The 12657-nt window shown below is 55.7% G+C and overlaps 1 protein-coding gene across 2 annotated transcripts in view; it reads right to left on the bottom strand.

Annotated features, from left to right (window-relative positions):
- The window catches only part of NCKAP1L (NCK associated protein 1 like), a 110651-nt gene that overhangs the window by 81264 nt on the left and 16730 nt on the right, over positions 1–12657 (bottom strand). For both annotated transcript variants that reach the window (XM_054012839.1, XM_054012840.1), the window contains exons 2-6: positions 11910–12020; positions 11245–11337; positions 9784–9840; positions 8447–8589; positions 7923–8013 (exon numbers count right to left, since the gene is read on the bottom strand). In XM_054012839.1, coding sequence (XP_053868814.1) covers positions 7923–8013; positions 8447–8589; positions 9784–9840; positions 11245–11337; positions 11910–12020 — 495 coding nt within the window. The remainder of the gene's footprint in view (positions 1–7922; positions 8014–8446; positions 8590–9783; positions 9841–11244; positions 11338–11909; positions 12021–12657) is intronic.

Genomic DNA, 12657 nt, shown 5'->3' with positions numbered 1-12657 from the left:
CTCCAACTGAGGGGACTGGCCCAGATTTCAAGGGGGAAATCTGTATACTATGGACAGGGCTGGCTCTAGGTTTTTTGCCACCTCAAGCAAAAAAATGTTTGGCTGCCCCCAACCCCAGCCCTGGTCTACCCCCCGCAGCCCTCTGCCGCCCCAGCCCTGGGCTCTCCCCCCTGCCACCTGCCCCAGCCCTGGGCTCTCCCGCCCCCCCACCTGCACCCCCTGCCGCCCCAGCCCTGGGCTGTCCCCCCTCCACCCGCACCCCCTGCCGCCTCAGCCCTGGGCTGTCCCCCCTCCACCCGCACCCCCTGCCACCCCAGCCCTGGGCTCTCCCCTGCCAACTGCACCCTCCTTCCGCCCCAGCCCTGGTCACTGGTAACTCGCTCCCAGGGCGGGTCATTCAGCAGGAATTTTACATGTGCACAGAACACAGACAGGATTGGTTCCCATAGGGTTACAGAACTGCAGTAAAGTGGAACAATTTTCAGCTTGTGTGATTGGAGGATATCTGGATGCATATTATAAGACTGTCCTCCATAAATGAGGAAAAGTTGAGGTGCCTTTATTATTCTTTTGTTCCACTCTTTCTTTCTATGGGGAATTTGCCAATGCAATATCACTGTCTTCCTTTTAAACAAATAAAAGTAAAAAAAAATAAAATGGCAATGGCTGTTGAAAATAGCAATTCCAGTCCTACTAACCACTGGGAAGCATTTCTTGATCAATTTTATCCTACTTTTTCTACAGCAAGTTTCAGTGGATCAGTATATTTCATTTGGGAGAAATGAAGTAACAGCTGCCCAAACTGAGCTTCAGCACTCCTGAATTTTGAGGTGTTCAAATCTGGAAGGCAGGTGCTAGATTCCCTTTCTGAATATTAGCTATATCTGGAAAGGAAAAGTCAATTTCTGCTTCCATGGCTCAGAAGTGGAAATCCTCCTACGTGCCTGGTACTGTATCTAAAGCTGCCCAGGTCCAGAGCCTCCCCTCCCTTACTTTTCATTTTAAATTCTAGTGGGATCCACGTACCTCCCTTGCTAAGCTTCAGATAGAGAGGTGCACTGTCCATTTAGTCCACCCAATTCATTCTTTGGGGGCTGCAAGGTGAGGTCACACCAGTATCCCTAATCCAGGCTGGGGATGTCTTCTGAAGGGGATATCTGGGGCAAAGCCTTCTACTCCTTGGGCACACTTGCTCCCCGTTCACAGTGCCACCCCGTTCTAGCAGTGAGCTCTCCATTCACAGCAAGCTGCAGCATGGCTCAGCTACCTCACTCCCTCCCCCTCCCTTTCCTGTTGTAGCAGCCAAGGGAATGCTGGGAAATGTAGTTCTTTCCCTGCTCCAGGGCTGGCTTATAGGCAGGGAGCTTGTGACGAACTGGGACTGTTCTTACTGTGGTCTGTGAATGCTGACAGGGGAGTGTGGCTAGGATAGTCTGCATTGGGGGATGGGAGACTGCCCGAAGGAGAATACCTGAGCATGTAACATGAGAACCCAGGAAGGGGTTGGAGGCCAGGTGACACCTTGGCCCCGGGATACTGAACAAAGGCTGTGGGAGGGGTCGCTGAAGGCAGAGTTTTGGGAGCTGGCTAGGGACATAGCCGGGAGGCAGACGGGGCTCTGACCTCCCAGGGGGGCTAGGGTGCCCGGGGACCCCAAGATGGACCTAACTGAGGGGGATCCTGTTGTCTGTGCCTGCGAGACCTGTCTTGGACTGTATTCCTGTCATCTGAATAAACCTTCTGCTTTACTGGCTGGCTGAGAGTCATGGTGGATCGCAGGAAGCCGGGGGTGCAGGGCCCTGAGTCCCCCAATACTCCGTGACAGAGCTAACCAAGGAACTACAGCTCCCAGGGCCCCCTGTTGGTTCTCAGCTCCCATGCTGGCTCCCTTGGCTGCCCCAAGCACTACTTGCTTTGCTGGTGCTTAGAGCTGCCCCTGACTATGAACTGCAATATCCAGTGAGGTGAGAAAAACTGCTTAAACTAGATGTTGCCCAGTCTAATAGGGTTGAGAGTTTAGACTGTGTTTATATTTTCTTTTGGTGACTAACTCTGACTTTTTGCCTATCACTCAAAAGCTACCTTTTACAGTCAATAAATATGTTTAATTGTTTATCTTTACCAGTGAGTTTGTATGAAGCGTGGGGCAAATCTGCTCAGGTTTTGACAAAGGCTGGTGTATGTCCACTTTCCATTGATGAAGTGGTGAACCAATTAATAAATCTGCACTGCCCATCTTGAGCAGCGCAAGACGGTATAGTCAATCATAGAATTATTAAATCATAGAATGTCAGGGTTGGAAGGGACCTCAGAAGGTCATCTAGTCCAACCCCCTGCTCAAAGCAGGACCAATCCCCAGGCAGATTTTTGCCCCAGATCCCTAAATGGCCTCCTCAAGGATTGAACTCAACCCTGGGTTTAGCAGGCCAATGCTCAAACCACTGAGCTATCCCTCCCCCCACCCCCCAAAAAAATTCAGGCCTCCCCACTACTTAACAAAGCACTCAGTTATTTCAGCTCCTTAGTGAATTCAGCTTGTAGTAGGAGGAGCCCCAGTGCTAGTGCACCATTGGCCCAAGGTGAATTCAGCTCAGCAGCCTGTAACTAGACTCTTAATAGAATCAAGATTAGCTCTGATATTCCATAGTGGAGAGAGGAGGAGGTGCAATTGGTGTTTCAGGCCCTCAAAAGGGGCCCATGCCATCAGGTACAAATACCTGTCCCCATCCTCTCTTCTTGGGTACAGTGCTGGGAGCTGTGGGGATCTGGCTCTGGTGCCTTTCTCTGTGTAATTCGTGAGTGGCTCTGGGAGCACCCATTCAATCTAGCTGTGTGTGGGGCTCCACATGCTGGTGTGCTGAGTGATACCAGCGCCTGGAGGGGTTTGCTGCTGGTCACTAACAAATCATTGTGAGAGACAGCCCAGGCTGGAGAGAGTTAAGGGGGCACCGTGGTCCCACAGTCCCAGGCTGCACCCCGAGGATCCCATCACAGTGGCGCAGCGAGCAGGGTGAAATACACAGCTTGTTGTACTGAGCAAGATTTGCACTTCATACACTGGTATAAAGATTTTAAGTGAAGGCTTTAAGTGTGGTGGCTAAGGAGCGTCAGGAGGAGGCTACTGGTTTGTTATTTTCTGTTTGCTTATTTTGGGCAAGGGAAATAGGGACAGAAAATCAGGAAAATGAGTGAAAGCAATGAAGTGATCGCAAAGGTGGAGCTTTTGAAGCTGCAGGTTGCAGAAAGGGAGAGGGAGCACCAGAGACTACTAGACCTGAAAGAACTGGAGGTAAAGGAGAAGTTGGAAGAAAGGGAAAGAGAGCGGGAAGAAAGAGAGAGAAAGCGAAAACACCAACTGAACCTGCTAGAGAAGCAGAACCAGAACCCACCAGCCCCAGCAATTCCCATCACTCCAAAAATCCACAGTTGAGACCATTTATGTCCTGAATACAATGAGGAAGACAATACTGCTGAATATCTGAGTACTGTTGAAAGGCTGTGTGCACTGCATGAGATCCCTGATGCCAAGAGAGTTCCTACCCTGATTGCAAAATTAACTGGTAAAGTTCTAAATGTATTCAATGAAATGCCTATTGAGGATGCTTTAGACTATTGTAAATTTAAAAACACACCTCTGAAACATATAGAGTTAAATTTAGGAATGTTAAGAGGGATATTGGTATGAGTAATGGGGAATATGAGAACAAAATGAAAGATTTGATGGGAAAGTGGGTGAGGGGCAAAGGTGTTACAAGCTTTGAGGGATTGTTGGATCTTGTTGCTCAAGAGCATTTCCTAGGCTGATGTAAAGCAGTGTCTATGGGACAAAGATGTAAAGTCTGTGAATGAGATGATGTCTCTTGCTGATGCCTTTGAACGGACCCAGGTGTCTATTGAAAACAAACCACTAAAAGAGGGTGTTTAAAGCTGGTGGGAAGGGAAGATCCCATTTTATCCCTAGCAAGAGGGAGGGTGACTGGGAGGCTGAGTACTCACCTCCCCAAAACCATTCCTCTAACCCTTGTCCCAAACATCCTGTAAAAGCAGAAGAGCCCAAAAGATGCTATCAATACAAGTCCAATGAGCATCTGAGAAATAAATGCCCTGTGCTAGGAGGAAGGAGGCAACTAATAGCTCATGTTAGTTCTGCTGTCCTCAACAGAGAAACCCCCCAAGCAATTGGAACCTATCATATTGGTTTTGTGAGGTTAGCCTCTGCAGAACCAGAAATGGAGCATGTTAAGGTTATCTAAATTAATGGCAGGGAGTACTTGGGGCAGAGGGATACAGGGGCCCAGATCTCTCTGGTTAAACAGAGTGTGGTCCCAAAGGCCAGTATGTTACCTGATCAAATGGCAGAGATTGTGGGGGTGGGCGAAAGCAGATTCCTCGTACCACTAGCTAAAATACATGTGGTGTGGGAAGATTTGGAAAGTGTTTTGACAGTGGGGGTAGTGAAACACCTCCTAGTCAACCTGCTTCTTGGTAATGATTTTTTCTGTGTTAAGGTATTTGCCTGCAGCAAGAAGGAATTTTATGCTGGGACTCCTGAGGGAAAGGGTAAGGTCTCGGGAACTGCTGAGAGAATGGGAGAGAGTCTCCTTGATTCCTCTGCAGCACGGGGAAGCCACATGCTTCCAGGTGGGAGGGTGGTTGAGACCAACTCCTGCACTGCAGCTGGAGGAAACGCCACCTCAGGAAGGGATGGGGGTGTAATGCCTGCCAGGGAGAGAATTGTCCAGGTTGTTAGCTGCCAGCAGGTCGCAGCTGAACCAGAGGCAAACCCGGCTCTAGGGAGCATAGAGAAATGGGTCCCAGAGAAGGGGCAGGGATCTCAGAAACCACTGAGGTGGGTGAGGATTCTGGTGGCTCTGTAACACAGGGAAGCAGGGTGCTTCCAAGTATGGGAGGGCCAGAGACTAGCTCCTTTCCAGCAGAAGACAATATCCCCTCAGGTGCAGGGGCAGAAGAGGTGTTGTCAGTGATTAAGGAAACTGTCCCAATTGTTAGCTGGCAGAGTTTTGCAGCTGAACAAGGGAGGAGACCCCTTCCTAGGGAGCACAGAGAAATGTGTCTTGGGAGGGGGCCCAGAGGAGGAGACTGGGGAAGGAATAGTGGGAGTACAGGAATGTCTCCTCACTGGTCACTGGGGAGAGGATGCCCAGGACAGAAGGGCTGAGTCAGTATCTGTGCACCCAGGCACTCAGCCTGTGACCCAGGTTTTAAGAAGGAACTGTGTAACTGACCTCCTGGAGGGGAGCAGTCACACAGCTGACTTCTCAGGGACAGAGAAAGGGGTGGCAGAGCGTACCCCAATCCAGGTCCCAGTTTTTCAGGATGCTATTTCTGATATGTGTTTGAAACGTAACTGTCTCTTTAAACCAAGATGCAGCTCCAACGCCTGTGACAGCAGAGGAGTTGAGACCAGGAAATAGCCAGGTGGTAGTTTGTGAGAGTGAAAATGACCCCACTGACAGAGAAGGGGGTGTTTTCCCCCAGGCTGGTGATAGACAGGGTGCAGTTATGGGAAAGCTGCTGGGAAAAGGTGCATCTGATCAAAGGGTAAACACACCTAGCCCAGAGAGCACAGATCACAGCCCTCTAGGGGGCAGAGAAGGACTCAGTGCTGGGAGGGGGAAACACTGGGTAACTCCAAAAAGGAAACTGGATTTTTTGCATATGTACAGTCCTGGGGTTGGGAGGTAGCCCCTCAAAGGGCCAGCCAGTGTGTAGGATCCACCTGGACCCTTATCTGCCCAGATTCTGAGATATCAAAATCCCAGAAACGTGATTAAATTAAGAGTCCACACAGAGAGGGGAACGCTGGAGGGAAAGAAAAGCCAGTGACTACGTGGGAGAGAGTCAAAGGACACCCTGGGTAATGAACAAACTAATCTCAAACTACACTATCTGAACAGAGGGAGTGGTATCATAAAGATACTTGTAAACACCCGTCTGTGATTAAAAAAAAAAACAAAACTTGGTATTAATGTTAAGTTTTGGGATAAGAATTTGGTTACTGACATTAAACCTTATGGCACGGGTGGCCAACCTGTGGCTCCGGAGCCACATGCGGCTCTTCAGAAGTTAATATGCGGCTCCTTCTATAGGCACTGACTCTGGGGCTGGGGCTACAGGTGCCAACATTTCAATGTGCCGGGGGGTGCTCACTGCTCAACCCCTGGCTCTGCCACAGGCCCTGCTCCCACTCCACCCCTTCCCGCCCCCTCCCCTCAGCCTGCAGTGCTCTCACTCCTCCCTGCTCCCCCCCAGAGCCTCCTGCATCCCATGAAACAGCTGATGGGGAGGCACTGATCGGTGGGGCTGCTGGTGGGTGGGAGGCACTGGGAGGAGGGGGCAGGCTGATCAGGGGCTCCTGATGTATTACTGTGGCTCTTTGGCAATGTACATTGGTAAATTCTGGCTCCTTCTCAGGCTCAGGTTGGCCACCCCTGCCTTATGGTAACGCTAGTTCTCAGTTAATACCTGTGAACAGATTTAAAGCTTCTCACAGCAGAGAAACCATAACAAACCTGGTTTGCTGTGTGAATGGGGAAACTGAGGCACGCCACCTCATGGCCTTGATGGCTGGATGCCAAGAGAACTATAACACAAACTGCCTTTGAGTACTCCTGTTCTTCTTTTTGCGGATACAGACTAACACGGCTGTTACTCTGAAACCTGCCTTTGAGTTAGTCAGTGACCAACCCTCCTGCAGTAACCTAAGGGGGGAGGTATGACTTTCTATACCTCCCAGGCTGCAGAGAGCAAAGGGGGCACAGCAGTCCCACAGTCCCAAGCTGCACCCTAGGGAGCCCATCACAGGGTCATAGGTTCAAAAGCAGGGATCCAGAGTGGGAAACACCGAGGAGAGTACCCTGGACAGCGCTCACTGCTCCTCAAAGGTGTCTAGGGAGCCAGCAGACACTATCTATAGGAACTCTGCCCGGATGCGTGAGACCAGGGAGGAACAGAAATAGGACCCACAGTCGCAGAGCACCCCCTCGTCTAGCATCCTCCTCCTGGCGTTGTAGACGGGCACTTTGGCCAGCACCAGGAGGAGGTTGCTGAGGAGGTCTCGTGACTTCATGGGGCTGCGGACAGGGTGTGTGTATATGAAGAGGTGTGGGGAAAACTGCAGCCAGAACCTCAGCCGGGGTTCTGGAAGAGCCGGAAAAGGGGCTGCAACCTGGTGCATTCCAGATAGGTGGGCGTCAGGGTCTCCCTCATGCTGCAAAATGGACAGGCGTCAGGATGGGGGTGAACTGCACCAGGTACACGCCAGTGCTCACGGCTCCATGAAGGAGTGGCTAACCGATGTCCCCGGCAGGCCGAGGGACCAAGGTGGAGTACAGGTTGGCCCACCGGGGTTCCTCGTCCGGCCACTTGGTATCAGGGCGGGGCACAAGGGTGAGGAAGTGAAATGTGTGCAGCACGAGCATGTAGAGTCGTTCCCTAGGCACGGTTCAGAACGAACCAGCTGCAGGGCACGCAGCCGTATCAGGTTGCAAAAAGGAGGGGGCTCGTGGGGCAGGGACCCAATGAAAAGGCCAGGGGTGAGGGGCGGGCGGGGAGCACCCTCTCACAGGACCGTGCATGTGGCCCAGACTCTGCTCTCATGCACAGGGAACAGCAGATATCACGAGTGCCAGCCACCCCCTGCCCCGGTCAACAGCCCCTCACTGTGCCCAGTGGTTATCACTAGTGCCGGCCAACCCTCCCCACAGCCGATTGCTGTGCCCAGTGGTTGTCACTAGTGCCAGCCATCCCCTCCCCCTCCCCACAGCCCCTTGCTGAGCCCAGTGGTTGTCACTAGTGCCAGCCGCCCCCTCCCCACAGCCCCTCGCTGTGCCCAGTGGTTATCACTGATGGTGCCAGCTGCCCCCCCCCCCCGAACACAGCCCATCGCCAGCGTCACTCACCTTGGTGTGAGGCCCGAACTCCTCTGTGAGTTTCTTGAGTGGGGCATCATACTCCAGCACCATCTGTGCCAGCCGGGCATAGCTGGGGTCGCTGCATGGGGACAGCAAGGGCAGAGATTTGGTTCACGCCCTGATGGCAAACTGCCCCCCAGGGCCTGGGTCACGCACCCCTCGGCAAACTGCCCCCCAGTGCCTGGGTCACACACCCCTCGGCAAACTGCCCCCCACTGCCTGGGTTGTGCACCCCACAGCAAACTGCCCCACCCCTCACTAAACTGCAGTGCAATGCCCGGGTCATGCACCTCATGGCAAATGACCTTGCAGGCTCTGCCAGTGCCCCTCACTCCTCTACATGGGCGCTACTTCTGGGATTTATACACTGCCCCCTGGAGCCCTCTGACCCACGCATACCCTGCAGCAGGGAGTTCCACTGGTTAACTCATCCCGTGGCCCGGCCCAGCACTGTATGAACCACTCTCTCCTGCATAACCCCCCTCAGTCACCTCCCCGCAGTTCCCTCTCACCCGCTGCCCTGGATCATCTCGTGGGCGCAGTTGTACATCCCAATCAGGGCTTTGCGGTCCTCGATGCGCGACAGCAACAGGATGACAGACGTGTAGGTCACTACCAGGTCCAGGTAGTTCTTGGTGAGGTCGTAGTTCACATGCTGCGGGGGACCGCGTAGTGGGGGGTGTCAGTGACCAACAGTGTGTGTGTGTGCATGTGCAAGCGCTGCCCCCTGCTGGAGGGGATGAGCCCTGCTCTGTGTGTGTCTGCATGTGCAAGGGGGGGGGGCGTGTGTGTGCTGCCCCCTGCTGGAGGGGATGAGCCCTGCAATGCAATCTCACTGTTGTCTGCAGCGCATGGAGATGGAGGGTCCTGCAGAGAGGAGAGCTGCAAAACCAGGCACGCAGTGGGGACTCGCCCCCAGCCCAGCACCCCGCAGGCTGCTCCTTGCACACAGCCCTGCTGGCTGTCGGTATCGGGCGACATTCCTGGGGGAACAGCAGCCCCCATGGGGTGGGACGGTCTCGGTGCATTACGGGCCCACCGGAGATCAGGGCCCCAAGTGCTGCATGGACACAGAGCGAGAGGCCAGCCCTGCCTCTGGTAACTTACCCTCAGGATTATCCCTACTTTGCCAGTGGGCAGCTGGGGCCCAGAGAGGCTGAGAGGAGATGGCAGGTGCTGGGGGCACCGTTGGGGACAGTGCCTAGCCAAGCACCTGAGGATCTAGCCAGAGGTCACACCAGGGATCTGTGGCTGAGTTGGGACTCAAAGCCAGATCCCCTGACTCCCAGCCCAGTGCATCATCTCCACAATCTTCCTGCCTCCCCAGGGAAGCAGAGACACCAGCAGTCTGTCCCCCGCTGTGCCCCTGCCCACGCACCTCCCCCGCAGCCTGCTGTGCCCCTATCCACGCACCGCCCCCGCAGCCTGCTGTGCCCAGCCCACGCACCGCCCCTTGCAGTCCCCTGCCTACGCACCTCCCCCGCAGCCTGCTGTGCCCCGCTCACGCACCGCCCCTTGCAGCCCCCTGTCCACGCACCTCCCCCGCAGCCTGCTGTGCCCCGCCCACGCCCCGCCCCTTGCCGCCCCCTGCCCCCGCACCTCCCCTGCAGCCTGCTGTGCCCTGCCCACGCACCGTCCCTTGCAGCCCCCTGTCCACGCACCTCCCCCGCAGCCCGCTGTGCCCCGCCCACGCACTGCCCCTTGCAGCCCCCTGTCCATGCACCTCCCCCGCAGCCTGCTGTGCTCTTCCCACGCACCGCCCCTTGCAGCCCCCTGTCCATGCACCTCCCCCGCAGCCTGCTGTGCCCCTGCCCACGTGCTGCAGCCAAGGGATCTGCCCGGGACTCACGATGTCGAAGTAGCACTGGCTGGCATCGATGGTGTTCAGCAGCTCGTACACATGGTCCTGCCAAGGGAAGCTGTGTCAGTCGCACCTAAGGGTAGGTCTACACTACCCGCCTGAATCGGCGGGTAGAAATCGATCTCTCGGGGATCAAATTATCGCGTCTTGTCGGGACGCGACCATCGATCCCCGAATCGACGCTCTTACTCCACCAGTGGAGGTGGGAGTAAGCGCCATCGACGGGGAGCCGCAGAGGTCGATTTTGCGGCCGTCCTCACAGCAGGGTAAGTCGGCTCCGATACGTCAAATACGAATTTGCGTATCTTAAATCAACCCCCCCCTGCAGTGAAGACCTGCCCTTAGAGTCAGGGGCTCAGAGCCCCCAGCTGTGATTCGCCCTCCCCCAGGCCTCAGCCCCACACCGGGCCCGCCATTCCAGGACAGAGGGCTGTGTCAGTAGGGGCAGAGGGCTCCGCTACACACGTACAAGTCCTGGGTACGCTAAGGAGGGCAGGTGGCTTCCTCACCCAAGATTTGGCACCTACAGTAGGGTAAAGAGTCTCCCCAACACCCCCCTTCTGCTCCAGGAGCAACGGGCCCTGATGTAACTGGTGCCCAGGGTGCAGGGATGCAGACACCGGGCCTGGAATGAGCCATGGGGAAGCGCTCACGTGGAAGCTAGGGCCATGGGGCCGGCCATAGCCCCCGCAGCCTCCGTGACACAGGCAACAGGTTTAAGCAGCACCTGCTCCAGCCAACATGAACCGACTCAGATTGCTGCAAAACAGGTGAGAGCTGGGTCCAGCATCCCCCCACGGGTGCCCATGACCACAGCATCTGGGCATGCAACAGTTTTCAACAGATTTACCCTCCTCGGTCCCGGGTTTACAGTGGCGCCATGGAGCCGGGCCCATGCTCAGAAGGGACCCCGGCCTGCTCCGCTTGCTCTGCGCCCCAAGACCCTACCAGCCGCTGGCTCCCCCCACCCACTACTTGCTCCTCTCGGCCTGCCCGCCAGCCGGCCGAGGGCTCCTCTCCGCCGCCGGCCCCACCCGCCAGCTCCTCTCTGGCCAGACCCCAGTGCACTTCCAGCTCTGAGCAGTCTCTGCTTCGCACCACCTGTGGGACCCCACCTGTCTCCCCAGAGCTGAGCCACCTGGGACAGGTGCAGAAGCCTGCCAGTTTCAGCCAGGTGGGGGGATGTTGGGCAGGGGCTTGCCTGGGCCCCTCCAGGCAAGCGGGTTCTGAGGGAGCCTGGCTGGGGCAGGCCCTGGCCTGGCAGATTGCACCACTCCCAAGGGGCTGCAGCAGTTCTGGCTGTGCCGCTGGCTCAGCTCGGCAGACAGTAGCCTCCCAGCAGGGCCAGTGAGTGCAGCCAGGAGGCATGGCGTGGAGCCTCCATGCTTCCAGCCATTGGCCGACACCCGCCATCTCCCCAGGGCCGTGGGGCCCCCTGCAGGTACTCACCCGGAACTCCATCACGTCCACGAAGGACTGGTAGTAGCTATTGAGCACTTTGATGATCTCTGCCTTCTCCTTGTGCACCGGGCCCAGGTGTTGCTAAAGCAAAGGGCAGACAAGGGGAGCAGATTTCACCCTGACTGGCCATGAGAGGAGCCAGCCGTGGCGCTGAGAACGCAGAGCCCTGCCATGGCACCAGCTACCCAACCCGTCACTGCTGGGGACAGAGATCACTGACACACACAGGGCTGGACACAGCTGCCCTGGCGCATTCACCCCTGGGCATCTGCAGCCTTCAAGCTGGAGCTGGGTTGAGAACCCCCATGCTGGGGTGGTGCTGTGCGGATCCAAGCACTGCACCGGGGGGGGGACGGGGGACCTGTACAGATCCAAGCACCGCGCTGGCAGGGGGGACCTGTACAGATCTGAGCACTGCGCCGCCGGGGGGACCTGTACACATCCGAGCACCACGCCAGCGGGGGTGGGGGCTATATGGATCCAAGCACCGTGCCAGTGTGAGGGGGTGCCTGTAGAGGTCTGAGCACCATGCTGGCGGGGGGGGAGGCTGTATGTATCTGAGTGCCGTGTCAGGGCAGGAAGCTTATACTGATTGAAGTGGGAGCTGTACCATGGGGCAGGAGCTGAGCCTTTGGCTGAGGGAGACTGCTCACCGTGCTGCTCCGTGCGTCCACATTTGGGAACTTCTTGTTGATGTATTTGATGGACGGCTCCATGGTCTTCTCGGTGAAGAAGGGGGGTTTGGACCTGGGGTCTGAGCACGTCTGTAACAGAGAAAGCCCCAGTGTGTCAGCAGGGATGATCCTCCAGGCAGGGCAGGGACAGTTCCAGGGGCTCCTGCTGTCCACAGTCAGAACTGTCCTGCACTCACGCAAACAGGTACCACCTGACTGCCAGATAAATCTATCCCTTGCCCAATAGTGGTGCTCCTCAGTGAGCACCCCAGCTCCTGCTATCCCAGCCCTGGGCTCCTCCCTCCCCTCCCCACCAGCTCTGTCAATGCCCCTCGACCCTGGCTTGCCGCAGGGGCGCCAGTTAGGAGGGACAGTTTCGGACAGGAGGTGTGCTTTTAACTGCACAACATGAGTGTGGAATGTGAGTTGGCAGAGGAGACCTGCTGCTCCCAGCCTGTGCCCCTGGGGCAGGGTGTCAGGATTCTGTTTACAAACAGAGGCAGAGTGATTAAGATAAGAAAGGTTTCAGAGTAGCAGCCCTGTAGTCTGTATCCGCAAAAAGAACAGGAGTACTTGTGTCACCTTAGAGACTAACAAATTTATTAGAGCATAAGCTTTCGTGGACTACAGCCCAGTCCACGAAAGCTTATAATCTAATAAATTTGTTAGTCTCTAAGGTGCCACAAGTACTCCTGTTCTTTTTAAGATAAGAAAGGGCTGGTAATTA

Source organism: Malaclemys terrapin, chromosome 23, assembly GCF_027887155.1.
Source record: "Malaclemys terrapin pileata isolate rMalTer1 chromosome 23, rMalTer1.hap1, whole genome shotgun sequence".
Lineage (NCBI taxonomy): Eukaryota > Metazoa > Chordata > Testudines > Emydidae > Malaclemys > Malaclemys terrapin.
Note: the sequence above shows the minus strand (reverse complement) of the source record. Positions and strands in the feature narration are given on the sequence as shown.